Below are 25,348 nucleotides of genomic sequence, written 5' to 3' on the forward strand. Positions count from 1 at the left end.
ACTTGGAAGCAAAAACCACGTGAGAGAATTAACGGACAAGCAATGCGTTGACCATAATGCTATCTACCCAAGCCACTTCATTTTATTACTATGATTCTTTTACTCGTGACACACGAGTGGAAAATTGATCTATCAATTAATTTTTTTTATTCCATCACCCGGTATCTTGAGAAATGTGAGTATTACATCACTTATCCAAATTAATCAACACCCCTACCACATAAGACCATTATTATCAATGGTGATTTCATGAGTATCTTAAGAATATCTTTAACAAATTTATTTAGCATAACTATATATTTCAGAATGCAAACTCGAGAATTCATAATAAACTGATTAACTCCCTTAACTAGGCAAGCAAACGTGCCTTTGTAATCTCCGAAAAGGCCTAACTAGCATGTCCCACTTGAGTAGCTTTACATTTTTCTAGGAGGGGGCGTTGCAATTGCAAGACAGTCAAGGATTGGATCTTATATTGTTTGAAACTTAAAAATAAATGTTATTATGAATAAAGTGACTTATTATAGATGTTGATCTATTTTTATAGAAAAATTAATCATTTAGTTTTTGTAAATTTAACTTGCTTGAAACTCAATTTCTATAATTTTGATTTAGTTAAATTTCAAATAAGAGATTTTGTTTACTTTCTTCATAGCATATTATTTGAAAAATTTTGTTACTACTAGTTGAAAACTAATTTTTTTTTTCTCTCATTGCGATGCATGGTAATTAAATATTGAATATTATAAATGCATGATCTTGTAGAAGTTAACAATCATGAGATGAAAATATATCCTATGGCATAAACAAAATAGTTGGAAATAAACATATACACAAATAAAAATGATTTTTTATGTTGTCTAAATAAATAACAAAATATACCCTGCAATGAAAACAAAATAGAAGGGATGAAGATTATATTTACAAAAATGTTTAATACAATAATATATTGAAAAATTTAAAATTTTAAGTCATACTTACAAAGTAATATGCAATAGATTAATTATTTCAATTAAAGACTGCAAATATTAATAAGGGAGCAAAATAATATATTCCATTATTGAAAAATGTAAAGTATTTTTTGAGGGGTTAGATGTTAAAAAATAAAAAATATTTTTAATATTTTAATATATACTCCCTTCATTTAAAAATGTAAGACATTTTTTGAGGTGTTAGATATTAAAAAATGTAAGGTATTTTTGATTTTTTGAGGTGTAATCATTGCCTTTTTTTTTAAAGTATTTCTATTGATAATGACTTTATATTTATTACAGGGTGTTTATTAAAAATAAATATGAAAAGATAGAGTTAATTAAAAAGTAAGTAATTATTTTATTAGGAAGTGAAATTTAATTAAAAATATTTTATATTTTTGAATAGAGGGAGTAATTAATATACTTTTTTTAGTAATGTTTATATAAATAAATCATATTATATCGATTTTAAAATAAAATATTATATTAAATAATAGTGAAGAGACAAAAAAAATAATTATTGTTTTTGCCTTTTTGCTTTCTTTATATAAAAAAATAATAATTTAAAAATAATTAATTATTTTAAGTAAAATTTTATTAAAAATGCTTGATATGATTTCAGAAGAAGTATTACTGATCTTGTAAGAGATAAATTCCTGCGATATGTGAACGCTGCTCTCCATTGACATCACCTTTTCATTGATACAATGATTAGTATTAATGTATTACCGATACCGTGAAATATTGATGATGGTCAATACTCCGTCAAATCTTGAACGAGGAAGAAGATTAGGTTGGATCATGCTATCTTTGAAAACAAGGATATCGAACGCCCCGCAAGGAGGAGCCGGTCTGCCATACGAAAAGTGCATCTCCGGAGGGTTACAAGCTGCTGACGAAATATAACAGAGGGAAAAAATCGGTAAAGAAAGAGAATCTTTTTGGAGTCTGCAATTACATTACACCATCGACTCCAAACGCCAAAACCCTCTCTGACTTCCGTACACCTCCCCACTCTGTCCACCACTTTTAATCATTCCTTCTTCTCAGTGCTCCCTTCAGTCTCCTTCCATGTCTATCGTTTTCAAGCACAGTCTCTCTGTCTGATCCCCCCCCCTCATAATCTCTCAGCGGGCCACGTTTAATTGGCGGGAACCAACTGTCAATTTTTGATACCTGGCTAATTAAATATCTCCACCGTATAAAATCTCAATCGGAAGTTGCAGTGGGATTACTTGAACGCTTGTTTTGATGGCTAACCCGTCTGGGAACCATCAGGAGCAAACCCATGTTTCGTCTTCGTTCAACGGTGTTAGTGGTGCCAATCCCAACAACGGCAGTTCCGCTCCGGAGAGTTCAGGTGCCGCTCTAGCCATGAAACACAACCCGGGTATAGCCTTGGATTGGACGCCAGACGAGCAAGCCATACTTGATGAGGGACTCGCAAAGTGAGTAAAAATTTTGCTGTTCCGCCGTCACTTGCCCTGTAATAAAATTTGAGTTTCTAGAATTTCCGCTGGATTTCTTTGGTGAACTGTTGTTTCTTGGGTCATCCTTTTGGTTTGTTTCACTTTGCACATTTCTCTTGTTTGGTTACTTTGTTTTTAAAGAAGTATAGTAGCGTTGAATATTTTATTAATTTAACTGTTGGAAGGCTACTTGAGTTAAAATTCCAATACGAGAGAGACTATCCCCAATTCCGATATTAACTTGGATATGCATGGCTTAATTTCAAAACGATTCATTGCTGCTTTTTCGGGACATCATCCAGTAGAAGTTGTTACTTCTGTTTACATGGGATATACTGTTTACATGAGATATACATGGAACTAGGGCACCTCAAAACTGATTTCAAGATTTTAAAGAATCAGGAGTCTGCATGAGTCATGTGCATTTCCCATCGTAAATGAAATCGGGATTATAATTCTTGTTGCATCAGTGAAGGTTTCTTGGTTCTTATTTTATGCTAGTCTTTGCAGTTGCAGTGACATTCATCATTCATTCTTTTTTTTTTCTTTCCTTTTTGCGTCAATGGTTTTTAAAGCCTTGCTGAAATGAGCAGGAAGCAAGCTTGATTTGCATGTCATCTCTAGGATTGTGCAGTAAATACACTTGGTTTGTTGAACTGTGATTGTATCATTTACTCGATTAGTAATTTGTATTTGCTAAGTACCGCTTGTAGTCTTTTATTAAATGTTAGTTCTAAATTTTGTATTGTAGGTTCACCTCAGAATCTAACATAATACGCTATGCAAAGATAGCCCTACAACTACAGAACAAGACAGTTCGGGATGTTGCACTCCGTGTTAGATGGATGAATGTAAGCACTGCGATACTTTTTGTTGCTTCCTTAGGCCATTTGTTATTGTAAATGCTATAAAAATCTATGGTTTCTTTGAGTTCACAAGGATTTTTTTTTTTCCCTTTAAACATTTGTACGAGTGATGTCCATGCACCATTTAGATGATTTATCATTTTAGGACACAGGATCTGATTTATGATGATCCTTTGATAGACGAAGATTTTAGGCTGCTTCTTGTTGCCGTGTGTGCTTTAAGCTCAATTGTTTACGGGCAAGGTAATAATCTTTTAAAGGATTTTTTATAGTCCTCTAATGGTAAATGCATGCTTTTCACTCATGATATATTCTCTCCAGTCCTATTTATAAGACACATTCTATAAGTAATTTTGGTCCAAAATATAAGACGCCTTGTAATAATTAAATTACTTTTTTCAATTTTATCCTTTCTTAATTAGTGTGAAGGTGTTTAATGTAGTTGTATTATTATTTAAAGTCAATGGTAAAAATGAAAGTACATCTCACTTTTTTATGGTATCAAGACAAAAAATTAACTTTTTTAAGATACTTGAAATGGTTGAAAGTGTCCTGTAATAAGGACCGAAGGGAGTAATTCTTATCACTAAGACAAGATAAGAGATTAATTGCAAATTTGAGTTATGGGAGAGGACATTGGAATCAAAAGGTTTTCGCCTGAATAGAAGTAAGACGGAATATTTGCATTGTAATTTTGATAAGAGGCTAGTCAATAGTAATTTGGAAGTGAAATAGGGGGATCGGATCATACCTTGAGTGGAAAAAATTTGATATTTGGGAGCTTATTATTTAACATGATGAAAAAATTGATGGGGATATTACACATGAAATACAAGGTGAGTGGTTTAATCGGAGAAAGACTAAAGGAGTTATTTGCAATCATAATGTACCTAATAAACTTAAAGGGAAGTGTAATTAAGCTATTATAAGAGCAGTGATGTTATATGACAGTGAATGTTGAGTTTTAATGTAACAACAAAAGCATAAAGTTAGAATAGCAGAGATGAGAATGTTGAGAGGAATGTGCGGACATACATGTAAAGATAAAATTTGAAATGAACATATAAGAAAAAAAGTAGGTGTAACACATATTGTGGGAAAAATGGTGGAAAATTGTTTGAAATGGTTTGGACATGTATAAAGAAGATCGCAGGAGGTACCTGTGAGGAGAGTGGAATAGATAACTTTGAACCCTATTAAGAGGGGTAAACGAAGGTCAAAGAAAATATTTTTAGAAGTTGTTGACTGAGACCTCTTAGTTAACAACAACAACAACAACAACAACAAGCCTTTATCCCACTAGGTGGGGTCGGCTACATGGATTGCAAGACGCCATTGTGCTCTATGATTTATCAAGTTTTTAGGAATATTATTAATTAAGAGATCGCGTTCAACAACTTCCAAGAGTGTTCTCTTAGGCCTTCCTCTACCTCTCTTAATCGGACTCAAAGTTATATGTTTCACTCTTCTCATTGGTGCCTCTCTTGGTCTTCTTTGTACATGCCCAAACCATCTCAACCGATTTTCTACCATTTTTTCCTCAATAGGTGCCACCCTCGCTTTTTCGCGTATGTGCTCATTTCGAATTTTATCTTTACATGTATGTCCGCACATCCATCGTAACATTCTCATCTCTGCTACTCCAACTTTATGCTCTTGCTGTCCCGTTAGAGCCCAGCATTCACTACTATATAACATTGCCGGTCTGATAGCAGTGCGATAAAACTTTCCTTTAAGTTTATTAGGCACCTTACGGTCACAAATAACTCCTTTAGCTTTTCTCCAATTAAACCACCCAGCTTGAATTCTATGTGAAATATCTCCACTGATTTCGCCATCATTTTGAATAATGGCTCCCAAATATCTAAACTTTTCCACTTGAGGTATAATTTGATCTCCCAATTTCACTTCCAAATTATTTTAAATAGTCCTTTACCAAATTTACAATATAAATATTCCGTCTTACTTCTACTCAGACGAAAACCTTTCGACTCCAATGTCCTCCTCCATAACTCAAGTTTGCAATTAACCTCTTCTCTTGTCTCTGCTATAAGAACTATATCATCCGCGAAGAGCATACATTTCGGGATTTCCTCTTGAATATGTTCCGTCAAAACATTTAAAATCAAGTTGAACAAATAAGGACTCAGAGATGATCCCTGATGTAGTCCAATCTTTATAGGAAAATCCTTTGTTTGACCACTAGGCGTTCTTATACTAGTTTTTACCCCTTCATACATATCTTGTATGGCTTTAATATAAGCAATCCGTACTCCCTTTTTTTCCAACGCTTTCCAAAGCACTTCTCTTGGTATACGGTCATAAGCTTTTTCCAAATCAATAAAAACCATGTGTAGATCTTTATCTTTACAACGATACTTTTCCATTAATCCCCTTAGTAGATAAATCGCCTCTGTAGTTGATCTACCTGGCATAAAACCAAATTGATTCTCAGAAATACTTGTCTCCAATCTCAACCTGTGCTCAATTACTTTCTCCCACAATTTCATTGTGTGGCTCATGAGTTTAATCCCTCTATAGTTAGTACAATTCTGAATATCTCCTTTATTTTTATAAATAGGAATTAATGTACTTCTCCTCCACTCATCAGGCATTTTCCTGGACCGTAAAATCACATTAAATAACTTAGTTAACCATCTCACCCCTTCTTCACCTAAACATTTCCACGCTTCAATAGATATACAATCAGGTCCGTTGGCTCTACCATTTGCCATTTTCTTAAGAGCTTCCTTTACCTCCTTATCACATATTATTCGATAGAATGACAAATTTTGTTCTCCTTCACCAGTTACTAAATCCTCCAAGTTACTAGATGAATCCTCTTCATCATTGAAAAATTTAGAAAAGTAAGTCTCCCATCTATTTTTAATTTCATCATCTATAGCTAAAATTCTTCCCTCTTCATCCTTAATACACCTTACCTGTTCTAGATCTCTTGATTTTCTTTCCCTACTCTTGGCAATCTTATAAATATTTCGCTCTCCTTCCTTCGTGTCAAGGCTCTTATAAAATTCTTCAAAAGCTTTAGAACGAGCTTCACCTACAGCTCTCTTAGTTTCCTTCTTAGCCATACGGTACCTCTCTTAATTTTTCTCATTGTTACACAAATGTATGGCTTTAAAACAGTTCTTCTTATACTTGATTTTGTCCTGTACACTATTATTCCACCACCAAGACTCCTTATCTCTCGGACCAGAACCTTTCGATTCTCCCAAAACTACTTTTGCAACCTCCCGTATCTTTTTCGCCATATCCTCCCATATGATGTTAGCACTTCCCTGAGAATCTCAAATTCCTTTATCCAAAAGATTTCGCTTGAAAATATCTTGCTTCTCACCTTTTAATTGCCACCACCTAATCCTTGGTGTTACTACTTGTCGACGTTTTTGGATTTTACTCATAATACACACATCAAGGACTAGGACCCTATGTTGTGTTGTTACAGCATCTCCGGGGATCACCTTACAATTTTTACAAAGTTTTCTATCTGTGTTCCTAACCAAAAGAAAATCAATCTGTGACCTTGAGGCTCCACTTTTGTAAGTGATGAGATGCTCATCTCTCTTCTTGAAACAAGTGTTGGCAATCTTAAAATCATACGCCAATGAGAAATCAAGAAGAGTTTGTCCTTCATTGTTTAGCTCTCCAAAACCAAAACCACCATGCACCCTCGCATACTGACCAGCTTCCCGACATGCCCATTAAAGTCTCCTCCAATAAAAATCTTTTCACTCTGTGGTATGTGTCGAATCAACCCCTCCAGATCCTCCCAAAGTAATTCCTTAAGACTGGCTTCTGTCCCGACTTGCGGCGCATAAGCGCTAACAATATTAATAGTATCACGTCCAATTATCATTTTTAAAGAAATAATTCTATCTCCAATTCTGCTAACTTCTACAACGTTCTTCTTCCACTCTTTATCTATAATGATGCTTACTCCATTGCGTGCACTTACTCTTAGTTAACAACAGTTTCTAAAATTTTGGTAAATGATGGAGCACAATGATGTTGTATAGTCCATTTAGCTGACCCCCATCTTGTGGGATAAGGATTGTTGTTGTTATAGTTCTCTTGAACTTTAGAGAAAAAACAACACAAAAGGTATAACTATATATGGAACCACCACTTATATTTTTTTTCTTACATTCTCTTTTCTCTCATTTTTTGGACTCTACAAGAAATTTATGAATAGAACTTCAGAGGATCCAAACTCTTTTTAATGAACTTTGTAAAGTTTTTTGATCTAGTGGTGGTATTCCCTCCATTTAGTGGGTTTGTTTTGACCTGTTCTTTTACTTTGTCTGGTGGGATTTTTGTTGAGCTTTATGTGATTGTGAATGTTCTTTTCTTTAAAATTAATGCTGATCTTCTAGCCTACCTTGAAAATAGGGAATGGTTGGTGATTGGTTCCTCCGTTTTAATGGTGCTAAACACTTTGGTTTCTTTTTCGACCCCCATCCAATTACTAAATAAAATGATAATGTTATATTGGGTCGCAAGGGTCTTAGTTTCAAATTGTCATAACTATTATTAAGCTTATCTTGCCTTGCCTGCCTGTGGATGATTGATTGTCTGCTTTTCCATTGGAATGGTGCTAGACGCATTGATTTCTTTTGATTACCCTGCTTTCATATGATAAAAAAAGGGATTATGTTATCATTGGGTCATAAGCTTTCTTTAGTATTAATGTCCAAGTGCGTAATTAATATGAAGCTTATCACGTTGTGGAACTGGTTTGAGAGCTGTAAGTTTACCTTTGCATCACCTATTTATAGCCATCAAGTCAAAGCTGTCAATAACTCAATTAAACCTGGCGGAGGCACTCTTGCAGCATAAACATCTGGTTATATACTATCAATTTTGTAATGAAATTAGAAGATTCCATTTAAATATGTAATTATTTTTATATGACAATTTTGTCTGCTACTTTTGGCAGAAAAAAGAAAATAGCAAGAGAAGGAAGGATGATTTGACAAGGAAAAGTAAAGATAAAAAGGTACTACTTTCATTTATTGGATATTGTGATTATGAATGTAGCAAATTTTGGTCACCCCTTCTTTTAATCTTGTGATTATTTGTTTAGATGTACTCCTTAATCCTTCCAAGAACGTTGGCGGCTTGTAGAACTTATGTGTTGAATGATCTCTTAGCTCCATCTTTCTTGCTCAGTTGTTTGTGTTGTCATACTGATTTAGCACATATGTGAAGTCAAATAATTTTTGAGAGTCATTGTAGGTTTTGTCTTGAATATCCTCACTTCATTGATGATGTACTTTGCTCAATGCTCCAATTTCTTATTTTTGACTGTTCAAGATATGAGAGCTTTCACTCAGAAATGTGTATATGGCAAGTGTGATCACACAAATAATATAATTGAAAGAAGGAATATCATTCCATGAGAAATTTGTTTGAACCGGTTTAGTGAACTCACAAGTATGCTAGGGTTTAAACCAAACAAGTAAAGACTGAATTTTCAAAGCTGAATGAAATCAAGGAGTGCAAATGGGAAAGTAAAAGTGAGCACCGCAAAAGTATGAGATCCTAAACCTAGTTATACCCTACTTATTTCTTTGCAATTGTTCAGTAGTCTCTTTTCCATGCATTTAATATACTATTGGTAATCAGGATTTGATTGTAAACTACAGATGTTTTTTGAATCACTCACCGCATTAGGTGTTTCATTACATTACCCTTAATCTTCTAAGTGATTAATCCTATTATTCAATTTGGAAAAATCTATTTGTTTGTGTGATGCTAATCAATATATTTTTAACATTCAAATTATCAATCAACAGTTGGACAAACTAGAGGGCACATGTATCAAATGGCAGTCGAAGAGAAGAAATCATTGGTGCAAATCCATAAGTAGGTTCAAAGTAATCCTAGAATAATGAAAACTAGCCACATATTGCTAGAATCAATACAAAGATGAAATAAATATAGCTCAGAACCATCCAAATGCACAAGAGTGAAGGGAGCAAACAAAACACAGTATGATTCATGTGACCTTAAATTTCAAGCCTCCAACACTCTCTCGTACGCAGAGTGTGTTGCTTTTTGCCTCTTTCTCATCCAGTTTGCATCCTTTAGCTTCTTCTTCTGCTATTTATAGAAGACTCGTCAAATTAGCTATAGTTGTTTGTCAAGCCATGCTTTAGTAAGTGATATCATAACTTTGGGTGTGAAGCCTTAACTTTGTGATTGGAATGCTGCAGTTTTGAGCAAAAAACCCTAGTTTTGCGCATTTCTGATGATGGCATGTTGTGGCATGGCATTTCATAAGTCATGGCTTTATTTTCTTGGTTTCTTGTATTTGACTTTTGCATGCCTTGGTTTGCACATACAAAGCTTGTACTTCCAATTGTTCTCCAGAACCTCCACGTAAGATGCAGACTTCTTATCTAAAAGCCTAGGATTTCATTTGCAATCCTTCTAACTCTGCTTAGGTTTTGTCGTTTTGAATAAAGTTGCCTTGTTTTGTGATAGAGCTCGTTATTTTCCTAAGAGATATCAGAGGAAGTCAAAGGGGCGGAATAACTCTAGTGGAAATTCTTTAATTGGTCCAGGGACTTATCCTTCATTCCCTAGCTGTAAGGAATAGTAATTTGTGATCTTTCGTCATGATTATGATCTTTTGGGTAGTATGGGCTGTGTGTAAGCCATGCTGAAGGTATTCTCAGAGAGGATGATGAAATTGTGAGGAGAGACTAGTCTCTCGAATGCTAGTGGGAGTGGAGAGTGTCCTTGTAACTTTGATTTGGTTCGTTCAGCTCATTATTATAAAAACCTCAGCATTCTCATCTCATATTTAGTATTGTTATTGTCTTATTTATTGTTTTTGTTGTATTACTGGTCTGTGTCACATTATTTGGCATTAGAGCAGTGAGATTTCTAGGTAAATTAAGAGAGGAGTTATGGCCAAGAGAGTACAATATGCTGACCAAGAAGTATAGGTGTTGAAGGAGATAGTTGGGGTATTAACTAAAGATGTAGGTGACATCAAAGATACATTGAAGGCAATTACTGAAACACTGGGGCAGATAGAAAAGAGGATACCAGGGCCACGTGTGGAAGAACAAGAAGGAAATCATCATGAGGAGGCTTTTGCGACTAACCCAGGGGGAGATACAGGAGGTGGCAAGTATTGAAAATTAGAGCTACTTGTTTTCTCAGGCGAGGACCCCATTGGATGGCTTTTCAGAGTCGAACGATATTTTCACGTGAATTTTGTAGCAGAACAGGAAAAATTGGAGGCAACTGTGGTATGTCTTGAAGGTAAAGCGTTAAACTGGTACTAATGGCTCGATATAAGGATCCCACTGAGCAACTAGCCTAAGTTTAAAGGAGAGCTGTTGTGACGATTTCATTCCTCCCAACCAGGTGGTAAGTACGAGAGGTTATTCATAGTTAAACAAGAGAAATCTGTGCTTGAGTTTGTAGAAGAATTCGAGTTATTGTCAGCACTATTAAGGGAAGCTTCAGAAGAATGCTTAATTGGAGTTTTTCGTTCTGGACTAAAAGATGAAATTAGGGTTGAGCTGAAACTCACTAAAACTACCATGTTGAGGGACTTGATGGAGGTGGCTGTGTGTATTAATGAGGGAAATCAAATGCTGGCTGAAAGTAAGGAGTCTAAGGCAACTCGAGCCCAACGCACTCATTATGGGCTAAGATTTGATTCGGCCCAAGCAGTGTATTCTGCACGTGTAGCCCATGTGACAGAAGGCAGCAAGCACGCGACAACACTAGTGTCTTCCTCCACAAAAAACATGAGGGGAACAAAAGCAAAAACAGAGCATTCAAAGGCTGGGAGTACATTGAGTTGGAGTTCTGCAGCGAGGAAAGGAAGCAATTCTCGGTGCCTATCTGATGTTGAAATATCAAGAAGGAGAAAGCTAGGGTTGTGTTTCAAGTGCGGTGACAAGTATAACCCCATTCATCAGTGCAAGAACAAAATCTCCAAGTTTTAATTATGGAGAAGGGAACGAACTGAACACTTGAGGTGGAAGAAGTAGAACCTGAACCTGAAGCTAAACTTGAAGTTGAAGGTCACGAGAATTCTGAAAAAGAGACGCAGATGGAGTTGTCTTTAAACTCCGTGGCTGGATTCAGTGACAACCATACCATGAAGGTCAAAGGGACCATTGCGGGCACTGAAGTGATCATACTCAATGACAGTGGGGCTACTCATAATTTCATTGTTGAGGATTTGCAGAGCAGATTGAAACTACTCACTCATGAAATTTTTGAGTATAAAATTACAGTAGGTGACGGGTTTACTTTGAAAAGGAGAAAGCGTTGCAAGGATCTCTATATGAAGGTACAAGGGCTTAATATCATTCAAACTTTTTACCCATTTCCCTTAAGTGGTGTTGATGCTGTATTGGGAATGGAATGGTTGGAGTCATTGGGTGATGTGAGAGTCAATTGGAGTCGACTAATGATGAGGACTGGTGATAAAGGAAAGCAAGTCTGTTTACAAGGGGACCCAACTCTAACCAGAGCACAAGCCACTTTCAAATCCTTAATGCGTTCAGTAGGGAAGAAAGGGGAGGGATTATTGATTGAATACAATGGCTTGACCAGTAATGATGAAAGTACAGAAATTTTGAACCCAGAAATTCAAACATTATTGGAAAATTTTTCAATGGTTTGCCAAGCTATTAAGGGGCTTCCTCCATCCTGCTCTAAGGATCATGCTATTGTTATAAAACCGGGAGAGCAACCACCAAATATCAGGCCTTATCAATACCCTTACTTACAAAAAAATGAAATCGAGAACATGGTGAAAGACATGTTGAAATCTGGAATTATACAGCCCAGCAACAGTCCTTACTCAAGCTTGATATTGCTAGTGAAGAAAAAAGATGGAAGTTGGAGGTTTTGTGTTGATTATAGGACCTTAAACAAAATTACAATTCCGGATAAATTTACCATTCCTACTATTGATGAGTTACTAGACGAATTGAAGGGAGCCACAATGTTTTCAAAGCTGGATTTAAAGTTTGGGTACCATCAAATTCGAATCAAAGCAGGGGATGAGCATAAAACAGCATTCAGGACACATGAGGGACATTATGAGTTTACGGTGATGCCATTTGGATTAACCAATGCCCCCTCAACTTTCCAATCCTTGATGAATGAGGTATTCAAGGAGTATTTACGCAAGTTTGTGTTGGTTTTTTTTGATGATATTCTTATATATAGTAGTGATGTAACCTCCCATTTGAAGCATCTGAGGACAGTATTTTCTATTCTGAAAGAAAATCAGCTCGTGGTAAACTCAAAGAAGTGCAGCTTTGTTCAATCCAAGATTGAATACTTGGGGCATCTCATTTCAAAAAAAGGGGTTCAAGCCGATCCAACCAAGATAGAAAGCATGATGAAGTGGCCAAAGCCTAAGAATGTGAAATCCTTGAGAGGATTCCTAGGGCTGACCGGATGCTATTGTCGGTTTGTCAAGAATTATGGGAAGATTGCTAGTCTTCTCACTGATTTACTCAAAAAAGACTCATTTAAATGGTCAACGGAAGCAGAAACGGCTTTTGAAAAACTCAAAACAACTATGATCACACTACCTGTGCTTCCGATGCCTGATTTTACCATTCCTATTGAGTTAGAAACTGATGCCTCTGGCACTGGTGTAGGGGCTGTTTTAACACAGCAAGACAGACTTATAGTATACTATAGCCAAAAACTCTCTACTCGAGCTCAACAATGCTCCATTTATGAAAGGGAGCTCATGGCTTTTGTCATGGCAGTCAAGAAGTGGTGGCATTATCTTCTGGGGCATAAATTTATCATTCATACAGATCAAAAGGCCTTGAAATACTTGTTAGAGCAGAGAGTAGTGAAAGAAAACCAGTAGAAATGGGTCTCTAAATTATTGGGATACAAGTTTGAGATTGTGTATAAGCCTAGGAAAGAGAATAAGGCTGCTGATGCATTATCCAAACAAGAAGAATCACTGAAATTGCTGGCATTTTCCTTATGGCAGTATGATGATGTGGAAGACTGGGAAAAAGAGGTACAGGCTGACCCGAAATTGAGAAAAATTCTGCAGCAACTCATCATGGATAAAAAAAGGGTGGAAGGGTACAGCGTGGTCCATTGCTGCCTGCACTACAAAGGCAGACTGGTGTTACCAAAATGCTCCACCAGAATTTCCTTGCTACTTAAAGAGTTCCATGACCCTCCGATAAGGGGGCATTCGGGTTATTTACATACTTACAAGAGGCTGTCCAATGTAGTGTATTGGGAAGGGATGAAGAGAGATGTCGAGCAACATGTGACAAGTTGTAAGGTGTGCTAGAGGAATAAGTATCAAGCTTTAACTCCTGCTGGTTTGTTACAGGCATTAACTATTCCTCAAAGTGTTTGGGAAGATATTAGCATGGATTTCACCACCGGGCTCCTTAAATCAAAGCGGTATGACACCATTCTAGTAGTGGTGGATAGACTCACAAAATATGCTCATTTTTTCCCTCTTGCCCACCCTTTTTCTGCAAAGGCTGTTGCTGAAAAGTTTGTGGCTGAGGTTGTGAAGCTGCATGGTTTTCTTAAAACCATAGTTTCAAACCGAGATAGGGTTTTTATTAGCCATTTTTGGCAAGAATTGTTCAAACAAGCTAGAACTCAACTTTGCCTTAGTTCATCTTACCATCTGGAATTCGATAGACAAACAGAGGTGATAAATAGAAGCTTGGAGACTTACTTGCATTGTTTTGCCAATGAAAAGCTTACTCAATGGGCTAAATGGTTGTCTAGGGCTGAACATTGGTACAACACTTCACTTCATAGTGTGGCTGGCATGACACCTTTTAAGGCGGTATATGGAAGGGATCCTCCTACTTCTTAAAAATTTAATGGCAAACCCTCAGCTAAAGAAGATGTGAATGAACAGATTCAGATTCAAAATCAGATCCTTGAGTAATTATGGGAAAATTTGGCTAAGGCTCAAAGCAAAATGAAGGTGCAAGCTAACAAGCATCGTAGGGATGTGCATTTCGAGGTTCAGGACCTTGTTTATGTGAAACTTCGACCTTATTGGTTGAAACGTGGGCTAAGCTTCTCCAAGCCAAGGTTTTCAACCAATAAGGTCGAAGTTTCACATAAACAAGGTCCCGAACCTCGAAATGCACATCCCTACGATGATAGGTCGAAGTTTAAATTGTTAAACTATCAAATAGTTTTAGTTGTTGTGGTACAACCTTCCATTCCCTCAATACTTTCTAATGAATTTGAATTGCAGGTGTAACCTCAAGATATTAGAAAGGTTCGCAAGCTTATGAATGGATAGTGGGCGGTGTTGGTTAAATGGCAAGATTTATCAGAATTTGAGAATTCTTGGGAATGTGCAAAAATGATTTGCCAATAGTTTCCAACTTGCCCCTTGAGGACAAAGTGAAACTTTTAGGGAGGGTAGTGATAGAGCCCGTTATTTTCCTAAGACATATCAGAGGAAGTCAAAGGGGAGGAATAAATCTAGTAGAAATATTTTAACTGGTCTAAGGACTTATCCTTTGGTCCCTAGCCGTAAAGAACAGTAATTTGTGATCTTTTGTCATGATTTGGATCTTTTGGGTAGTATAGGCTGTGTGTAAGCCATGCTGAAGGTATTAGTAGTCTTTTGCTTGGAAAGTGGGAGTCAGAGAGGATAATGAAATTGTGAAGAGAGACTGGCCTCTCGAATGCCAATGGGAGTGGAGAGTGTCCTTGTAACTCTGATTCGGTTCATTCAGCTCATTATTATAAAAACCTCAGCATTGTCCTCTCATATTTAGTGCTGTTATTGTCTTATTTATTGTTTCTGTTGTATTACTGGTTTGAGTCACATTATTTTGTCATGTGGGCTTTGGGTTTTTGCTTTTTTCTTGCAGTGTTTCTTGTAAGCATTCCATTTATTTCTCAGAGAATCTGCATGATGATGGTTACAGTCACTATTCTTTTGGAATAGACCAAGCATAGTATTTATTGTTTTTTGACTTGTTAAACATGGAAAAGTTCAGCATCTTGGGCTTCAAAAAATGACTGGAAAAAAAATTTATGAAAAAGAATGGAAGAAAGTAGTAAAAAGTGCTTTCATGCCATCCGGGATCCTTTTAAGTTCAATATTTATATGTATATTCATGTTTGGTGGAACATCTGATGTTAAGGAAGTCTCTCTTTAGGAAAGAGTTTCTGATCCATCGACAAAGTCATCTCAATTTGCCACCCGGTCTAATATTTCTCCATATGCTCCACCAATGATTATGATGGACAATGATGATGGCATTTCCTACAAAGGTCAGACACCATGCCTTCTGAATTTCATTAGCTTAGGATTTTTGGGGTTTTCAAACATGACAATAGAGGCTTTTTTCTATTTTAGACATTCTGCTTATTTTTAAAGGGATCTCTTGTAGTTGCATTTCTTTATGTTTACTTGACTTGTTTTATGTCTGAAAATTTCTTTGGGCTTCTTGCAGCTATTGGAGGTCCCACAGGTGAATTATTGGAGCAAAATGCACAGGCTTTGAATCAAATATCTGCAAATCTAGCTGCTTTCCAGGTAAGCTGATGCCCTTTTTCTGACCTTCTTTCTTTCTGCTTTTTGTGCAAAGGAAAATCGGCTTTAATCAGAATTGTCATTTATGTGTTTGTATCTATTGTGCCGACCAGGACAATAGGTAGATACGTACTATAAGTGTCTGAGTCTTATTTTTCCTCCATGTTCTTTTATACTTGTTTTATTGAGGTCAACAATAATATGTCTATCAATTTGATGAGTCAATTTCACGGATGTTGTGACTAGAACTTGCCTTTCCCCCTTTCCTTTCTATACTTTTTCTATATTTTAACCTTGCAGCGGAGAATTGTTAGATGCTTTCAGAGGATTTGAGGTTTTGCTTTAATAACTGCTAGCTTAAACCTTGTTCAGTTTAATTGGAACCAAAATTAAGCAAGTGTTGAAGATGTGAATATGTTTGAGTAGGTTTTATTTCTTTATTTAGTGGCACACTTCACTGACAGTGGATTTATTCATTTGACTTGGAGCTGTGAACTATAGAATGCATGAAGAGGTTTTTGGTATCCAATCCCTAGATAGGCAATCTGATAGGTTCCCAAATAGGTGGAGAGAAATAAGGAAGATAAATTTTTATTAAAATATGAAATCAGAATCTAACTTCATATATTAATAAGAGAACGTACTACATAGAACTGATAGAAGAAAATATGAATAGTGATTCTATTACGATAATATAGAACAAGAATTTTTCTCTATACTTTTCTCAATAGCCACGCTTTGGAGGATCTTCAATAGGCTCAAAAGTTTTAAAAGTCTATTTTATTCATGATACGCTAGCTTCTAAGTTGCTAAGTATATTTATAATACTAAATGCTATCCAAAATACTGAGTAAAATTTAGATAATTAGATAATTAAATAAAAACTGAATAAAATATCCTAAAATTTATACTTTGATAAAATCTAAATAAAATCTAGACAACTAAATATTTAAATAAAATCTAAATAATATTATTAAATATAAAATATCTAAAATAAATTAAAACTTACACTTATTACTAATATTTGTCTAACTTCCCAAATCACTCATTATCCCACATTAATCGGTGCTTTATCAATACTCTCCCTTTGAAAATTCACCTTGTCCTCAAGGCGAAACACCAAAAATTGCTCTTCTAATCACATAAACCCATGCGGACTCCAAAATTCATGCATGGTGTGAATAAGAGACAGCAACAAAGTAGACCCATCATCCAACAGAATAAACACAATGTTTTTGCTTGGATACAACTGTTTTAAAGTGGCTTTCAACTTTTCAAGAGTAGCTTTGAAGGAAAGTTTGACTTGCTTAAACTCTATTTCTCCAGCAATATTGGTCTCTATATCTTTGGATATGGATTTGCCAACCTTATTGATCTCACAACATCGGAAGCAAAGCCTTTTGTCTCTAAGATGCTGTTGCCGAAGGCCCTATGGAGAGAATGATGATGTTTTGTCTAGTGGAGAAGCTAGAAGATTTGGGGTCAAAGAGAATTTAGAGGAGTGAGATGATGTCTGCAATATTGAATCTTTAAAGCCCTATGCGTTTGTGAGTGTTGAAGAAGCAGTCAAGGCTTTAGTTTGACTATGTGGAAAGGTAGCTTTGGGCCCACAAGGACTTTGGGCTTTTATCTTGCACTCAAGGGCTAATCTTGTTGCTTGATAAATTGTTTTAGGTTTAGGAATTCTTTCCTTAGATTTTTTTTTTTAAAATAAAAGGCCACAGAAAAACCATGCAAAGACTTAAAATTCAGGTCTTGGACTACAATCAAAAGGTGGCTTATTGAAGATCATAATGTCAAAATTTCCTTGGCATGTTTGGTGAACTATAAGATCAACATATTTGTTTGCTTCTCTGTAAACTTGGTCAAGAATAACCATTCAGTCCCCTTATAGTGAAATCACTAATTTTCCTTACAATCATTGAAAGTGGATGGTTATTAGAGTGGTTGCGGTTAATGAGTGACAGAGCATCCTTAGAGTCAGAGTTGATGTTAATTTTGGAGAACTTCTCCTCTTAGCAAAGGTTACGACCTTATAGGATTTCCATGAGCTCCACTGCTGTGCTTAAGGGTGAGCATCGGTCGGTTTAGTGCTAAAATGTGTAAAACCAATCGACCGAACAATGCTAAAAATTTGCACCGAATTGAATTGAACAAGGATCAAACCAAAATTTTACAATTTGATTTGGTTGGTTAATTCGATCTTTGGGCTTCATGTTGGGCTGTCTAGACTTAGGCCAATTTTTTTATTTTTTCTACTAAAACAGACAAGGCTTATATATAAAATTGGGCTTGTAAAGTGATAGTAGCCCATTTTAATTACACACATATATTACATCAAAATTAAGATTTAACGCAACAAATTCAACCTAACAAGCAGTAAGCAATGTGGAAGAGGATAATTCTGCCAAGCTAAATTTTCAATCACAACAATGAAAAACATGGAAGCTCAAAAAGGATAATTCCACCACTTTAGGTTCTAAAAAAATGAAAAACACAGTCCAAACATTAAGCATGTGACAATTTATATCCCTAAAAGCAGAAAAATCATTCACTAATGATCTCATGCACTCGTTTCCAACAAAATCCTGACTCTTTCCAGGTTCGGGATTTCATTTGCCACCTAATTCCTAAATACAAACACTATTTGCTAATTGGGAATGGAGACCAAACAAAAGGGCTAATTTTGGAGCTGTAAGCAAACAAGATTTCGTTAGGAAGTTAAACCAAACAAATTACTCTGATTTATTGTGCGTAGAAAACAAAATACTCTGATAAAGAGAACGAGAAGGTATATGAAAGATTGTAGGTAGAGAAATCAAAAAACTTTGATGACTATTGTGATGGGTGGGGGCGCGGCGGTGTGATGGCCTTTCCTTTGCTCTACCTTATCCTTCTCTCCGAGGGTTTCTTGCTTGCAACAAAGAAGAGAACAAAGAAGAGGACGCGGTCATGACTCATGCAGTGGATAGAGTGAAAATGGGTGAATGAGGGATTAGAGTATCAACTTATTAGATTATATACTTTTATTTAAATGTAAAATTAAAAAGAATAAAATAATGTAATTAATAAACTAAATATAATTTATAAATTAATAAGTTTTTTATATATATATATATGATAACTTGGTTGGTTTGGTCTATTCGATTTTAAATCTTACTAATCAAGTCGAATCGATTAACTAAATTTTTTTTTTAAACTGAATCGAATCGAAAAATTGAATAGATTGAATCAAATAATAAAATTCGATTCGATTCGATTCGATTTGATTTTTGATTTTTGTTCAGTTTTGCTCACCCCTAGCTGTGCCAGGATGATATAGCCAAGGTATTTGAAAAATCCTTTAATCTAATTACCCTTGTTGTCTTTGATGATGCCTCCACAGGCAGCAGCATTGTTAATGCTTGTCGAGCCATCGATGTCAATTCTAACCCACCTAAGATTTAGAGGGCTCTATTTAGCTTCATATCTAGTGTCTCTTTCACCTACTTGGTTGATTTTGGATTGAAGCTTTAGGTCATTGATAATCTGTTGAGTGCTGGAGAATGCAATGTCACTGTCCAAGAGGCGTGAGCAAAAAGTCTTTGCAAAGGTGTTCTTCTTATACTCATACTTGCTTCATTTTTAGCGTTTCAAATTTTTCAATCTTGCACATAGAGAAAAGAAAATATTAAGTTTGGCAAGAGTAACTAATTTTTTCCAAATCTGTTGGGCTTCCTTACAATCATATAAAATATGAATAGAAGAGTCAAGAGAGTTACAACCAAGAGGGCAAGTATGTTGTAGAGGAGTATCTCCATTAATATGCATATAGTTTATTTAGAGATGATCCCAAGTAGTTTTCCAAAGAAAATATTTTATTTTTTTGTAAGTGGGCTATTTCCAAATCTTCGACTAGATGTTAGAGTGGTTTTAGTCCTACGTATCTCCATAGCTTTGTAAGCAAATTTGAAAGAAAAGTTACTATTAGAGAAGCGCCTCTAAAAAAGAATGCCATCCTCGACCTGTTGAGTAGGAGGTTGCACAAGCGTAATCTGACTTATCACATCAGAGTGGAGGTAGCGTTGTAATAAATCAAGATTCCATCCTCTTGAGGTATTGCAAAAATTAGAGACCCCAGCATCAAGAATAGAGTCAGCATTGTGCCAAAGCATTTCTAACAAGGCGATCAAGGAAGGGAGCCCATTTATGATACCACAATGATATTTGGTTTCCTTTGCCAACTTTCCAGTTGACATGAAACATGAAATTGTCCTAAACTTTACATATACTACTCCAAGTATAAGAGCAAGAGCTTGGTTTAACTACCAAAAGAATTGTCAGTTTATTGCATTTGTATTTGTCATGTAAGGCCTGAACCTAGAGGCAATTCGGTTTAGTGATGAGACACCAGCAGTGCTTCATGATGAATGCAATATTTTAATTCTTGATCTATTTTAGGATTGAGACCCCCAATCATTTTACCCAAGGTAATGCAATCTTAGGAGAGAAGATGAGGTTTTTTGCTCCTGTTGGATGAATCCCAAAGGAAATTACTAGAGATTTTTTCCAATTCAACCAAAATGTTGTCAGGTAAGAGCATAGTTTGTATGTTGTAGCTTGGAAGATTTGAAAAAATAGATTTAATGAGAATAGACTTTCTTGCCATGTTCAGATAATGACTCCTCTAGTTAGCCAAGCGTGAATTCATCTTATCAAGTGGTGGAGCAAAGGTAAGCTTGGAGGTCTTTTCATGGATAAGAGGAATTCTATGGTATTTGCCAAGATTTTCTGTGAAAAGAATTCCTAACTCATCACTAATATGTGAAGCTTTATTAATATTGACATTCTTGGAATAGAAAAGCTTAGATTTGTTGGTGTTTATCTTCTGCCTTGAGGCATTACTAAAGTCAGAAAGACATTATTGAATCATCATTGCTTGAGAAAGAGAAAGCTTTGCAAAAAGCAGCAGATCATCATCAAAAAATAAGTGAAAAATAAGATGTCTATTATTTAATAGTCTAATGGGCTTTCATTCATTTTTATCAATGCTATTAAGAATGTAGTGACTTAAATATTCAATACAAATAACAAAAAAATAAGGTGAAAGAGGATCCCTCAACGATTTCCACAAGAAGGTTTGAATTTTGGAGATGATTCACCATTTTAAAGGATTCTCGTACATGTATAGGAGATTGCAGCTTGTATTAGATTTCTGAAATGACTATTTATCTCGATGAGGTTGAGAGTATCGTCAATGAAATTTCAAGATGGTTTGTTGAAAGCCTTCTGAAGAGCTATCTTGAGTGCCATAAAGCTTTTTTTACCTGTTTTATTCCTCGTTGAATGAATAACCTCATGAGCAATTATGATATTATTACCTGTTTGATATTGTTATTACTACTCTACTTAATTGGTGATGATCACATCACCAATTAAATGGTTAATGCATGCACGTAAGCAATTGGAAAGAATCTTGGTGATAATTTTATAGATTACATTGCAAATACGTATAAGACGAAAATCTTTCATGTAGGTTGAGTGATCAATCTTGGGAATAAGAGTGATGTAAGTTTTATTTATCTCTCCAATAGAGTCCGATTCCCTAAAAACCCTCTTGATAAGTTTGAAGATGTAAATTTTAACTCCTCCTTCTTGGCATTGATGTAGACACCAAAGAGACAATGTTTTGGCCAATTTTTAACTTGTGCAGAGCGCCTGGCAAAATCTAAGTGATATTCTTGATCACTCCTCTTCTATTTGATGCTGTAGAGATACTCATCTGGATTTTGGAATTTTGCAAGGCTATAATTTTCAAGTAATAATATTTCTAAAAGCTTGATAAATGATAGAGCACAATGGCGTCTTGCAATCCATGTAGCCGACCCCACCTAGTGGGATAAAGGCTTGTTGTTGTATAATTTTCAAGTAACACCTCTACTAATTCATCCTAATAGAGGATTGTATGCTTGTTAATGGAAGTGAAGAAATCATGAGCTTCTCTCTCTAACTACCTCAACGCAATATTGACTTTGAGGTCTTCAAAAGTGTGATAATATTGAAAATAATCTTTGGCCTTTAAAATCCATGGCTATGGATCTCTACTATCATATCGGGGAAAAGTTGTTCTAGAAGATGGATGATAATAGGTTGGGATGGGTCGTGAAAGTATGGGTTTGTGAAGAAGGCTTGCAGAATGGGTGGGTACCATGGATCAAATGGCTCTAATATCAAATCAAAATAGGTAAAGAGGAGTAAGGAAAATAAATCTTTATTAAAATAAGAAATTAAAATCTTACTACATATGTTAATAAGAGAACATAGAATTGATAGAAAAAGTAAGGAGAGTAATTTTATTAAAATAATGTAGAACCAGAATTTTGGTCTATAGTTTTCTTAATAGCCATGCTCAAGAGAATCTCTAAAGGACTTAAAGTCTCAAAAGTCTATTTTATTTATGATATGTTAGCTTCTAAGTTGTTTAGCATATTTATAATATTAAATACAATCCAAAATGCTGAGTAAATCTAGATAACTAGATAGTTAAATAAAAATTGAATGAAATCTCTTAGAATCTATATCTGGATAAAATACTAAATAAAATATAAAGAACTAAATATCTGAATAAAATCTAAATAATTAGATATTTGAATAAATATCTAAATAAAAATTTAGACAAATAAATATCTAAATAAAATCTGAACAATATTATTAGATAAAAAATATCTAAAATAAGTTAAAAATAATATTTATCTAGCTTCCCAAATCACCCATTATCCCACATTAATCAGTACTCCGTCACAATCATCTGGTTATTTCTAATTTTATAGAAGTTGTTTGACTGTTTCCCCTTCATGCTTTCGTCTCGCATGGCATGGAATTTTAGTCAACAAGGGCATCGTTGTATTTTTAGGAGGCTGTGAAACTGCTGTAAGGACCTTGTGTAGTACTGAAAGAGGTAAGCATATGGTATTGAAAACTGCATAATGAACCGGGTAAATTTTGATAAATTTAAGATATGGGTACAGCGAGGTATATTCCATAACAATACCTTTTTTTTTTTAATAATTTTAGAAAACTAATGCATTTTCTTACCAAAAGGCACTTTGATATGGACCTGATAAGGGTATACCTACAGCAAGCGATATGCTGGCAGGCTGGGATGTTTCATAATGTCTCCTGTGGCTGTCATATTGAAAATTTGATGCCAGACAGTTGTTTTCTAGTCTTATTAGTATCATTTTCAATTGAATTTATAGGAGCATTATTGGTGGCTCTAAAGCTGATGTAATTTTTTTCCCTGTTCTCTCCATTTCGTTTCCAGATACAGGAGAACATTAATCTATTCTGCCAAACAAGAAATAACATTCTTAAAATTATGAACGAGTAAGTTCCTTTACTGTTTCTCTTGCATTTTCAATATAACAACACTGTTCATTTGTTTCAAATTTTATGAAGATTGATTTATGCATTGCTCTTTTTTTGCTTTCTGGCATCTGAAGGTCAGCAAGTCCTTCACTAATAGGAAACTAATTTTGGAAAGAATATTGCTTATATAGTCTCCGTCAGATTTGTTAATCAATCGGAAGAGTAAAAAAAATTTAATTGCTTCTTAACGTGTACGTGAGATATCAAGAATCAGCAGCAGCCTGCATGGCATTTAAGTTCGGTCTCTTATAATCTTAATTTTTAATGCTTTCACTTAAGACATCGGCAGAATGTTGGCAGACAGCAGAGCTGAAACTTGAAAGTTTCAGGCAAACAGCCCAGTTAACTATGAAATATAATCGTTAATCTGAGACAGAAGACTGATGGTAATGTGTAGTAATGTTTTTTGTCCTCCAAAGATTAAGAGTTCTTTTAACAGTTTCTGGCATTCTTTGATTTTAGTCCATAATTTAAAAGATCTAATTGTGGCTGAAAACCACCCAATAGTTTTATCTCATCTGAATAACGGTCTTTGGGTCTGGGAATCCTTTTTTGAGTGCATGGGCTGAAGTTCATGCAAAAAAGTAGACGGCTTCTTGAAATGGAAAAAATTATTTGGTCAATTGGTCTTGTCTTTCTTGTGAAGTTAGGACAATTTGGCATGTATTAGAAACAGATGGTTAATTTACATGCGTTGCTGATTTAACCACGTTGCTTATTCTCACGCTGAGATATTTGGGAGCCATTATCCAAAATGATGGCGAAATCAGTGGAGATATTTCACATAGAATTCAAGCTGGGTGGTTTAATTGGAGAAAAGCTAAAGGAGTTATTTGTGACCGTAAGGTGCCTAATAAACTTAAAGGAAAGTTTTATCGTACTGCTATCAGACCGGCAATGTTATATAGTAGTGAATGTTGGGCTCTAACGGGACAGCAAGAGCATAAAGTTGGAGTAGCAGAGATGAGAATGTTACGATGGATGTGCGGACATACACGTAAAGATAAAATTCGAAATGAGCACATACGTGAAAAAGTGAGGGTGGCACCTATTGAGGAAAAAATGGTAGAAAATCGGTTGAGATGGTTTGGGCATGTACAAAGAAGACCAAGGGAGGCACCAGTGAGAAGAGTGGAACATATAACTTTGAGTCCGATTAAGAGAGGTAGAGGAAGGCCTAAGAGAACACTCTTGGAAGTTGTTGAACGTGATCTCTTAATTAATAATATTTCTAAAAGCTTAATAAATGATAGAGCACAATGGCGTCTTGCAATCCATGTAGCCGACCCCACCTAGTGGGATAAAGGCTTGTTGTTGTTGTTGTTGTTGTTGCTTATTCTCACGCTGCTTACTAATTAAAAGCACTTCTCCTCTCTGTTTTTTTTTTTTTAATTTTATTTTATTTTGGTGGCAGCTTGAATGACTTGCCAGAGGTGATGAAGCAAATGCCACCTCTACCCATAAAGGTGAATGAAGAGTTAGCCAACTCCATTCTTCCAAGAACAAACCTCCCGACGCAATCATGATGATGCTCAACGTTCATTCATCTCGTTCCGGCTTGTCTTTCCATATTTCTGCCTCCAGGGGCACACCAATAATATTCCCACCCTCGTGTGAGGAGTAAAGTGTTAATCTATCTAGTTGACCCGACTTTTATTTATTTATTTTTTTTCAAAGAAACAGGGAAACGGGAAGAAGAAACAATCAAATAAGTGTTGAGAATCATCAAGTTGAATTAGCGTTCGTTATTGTTGTTATTATTATTGGTTTTCCTGTTTTTGGTTCTTTTAGTGGGCTCCATCTTTATTGTACGAGTAGGGAGTATTCGTCATGGTAATCGTCAGTTGAATTTAGGAAATAAGATTTATTAAGGGCACTGAGTTTCACTGATGTTCTCAGTTGAATCTGTTAGTGCGTTTCATTCGCTTTATAAGGAATAGTGGTTAGTTATCCTGTATATGTTAGTCTAATCAACCTTGGATTATGTGGAGTGCAGCTGAGCAGTAAATTTGCACTATGTGGAGACTTGATTGTTAGTTTGATAATTACTGTTGTTGGTTGAAA

The 25,348-nt window shown here is 35.4% G+C and overlaps 1 protein-coding gene across 1 annotated transcript; it reads left to right on the plus strand.

Annotated features, from left to right (window-relative positions):
* The first annotated feature begins 1,724 nt into the window (after window positions 1-1,724).
* On the plus strand, window positions 1,725-25,348 carry LOC129315749 (uncharacterized). Its single transcript, XM_054959756.1, has 7 exons — window positions 1,725-2,422; window positions 3,195-3,294; window positions 8,267-8,326; window positions 15,501-15,615; window positions 15,798-15,880; window positions 23,181-23,242; window positions 24,699-25,348. Exons 1-7 carry the CDS (start codon window positions 2,226-2,228, stop codon window positions 24,808-24,810), a joined length of 729 nt encoding a protein of 242 aa, XP_054815731.1. The 5' UTR covers window positions 1,725-2,225; the 3' UTR covers window positions 24,811-25,348.

The sequence above is a fragment of the Prosopis cineraria genome, unplaced genomic scaffold (genome assembly GCF_029017545.1).
Source record: "Prosopis cineraria cultivar Desert tree isolate PC_DT_omini unplaced genomic scaffold, ASM2901754v1 PC7, whole genome shotgun sequence".
NCBI classification, from domain to species: domain Eukaryota; kingdom Viridiplantae; phylum Streptophyta; class Magnoliopsida; order Fabales; family Fabaceae; genus Prosopis; species Prosopis cineraria.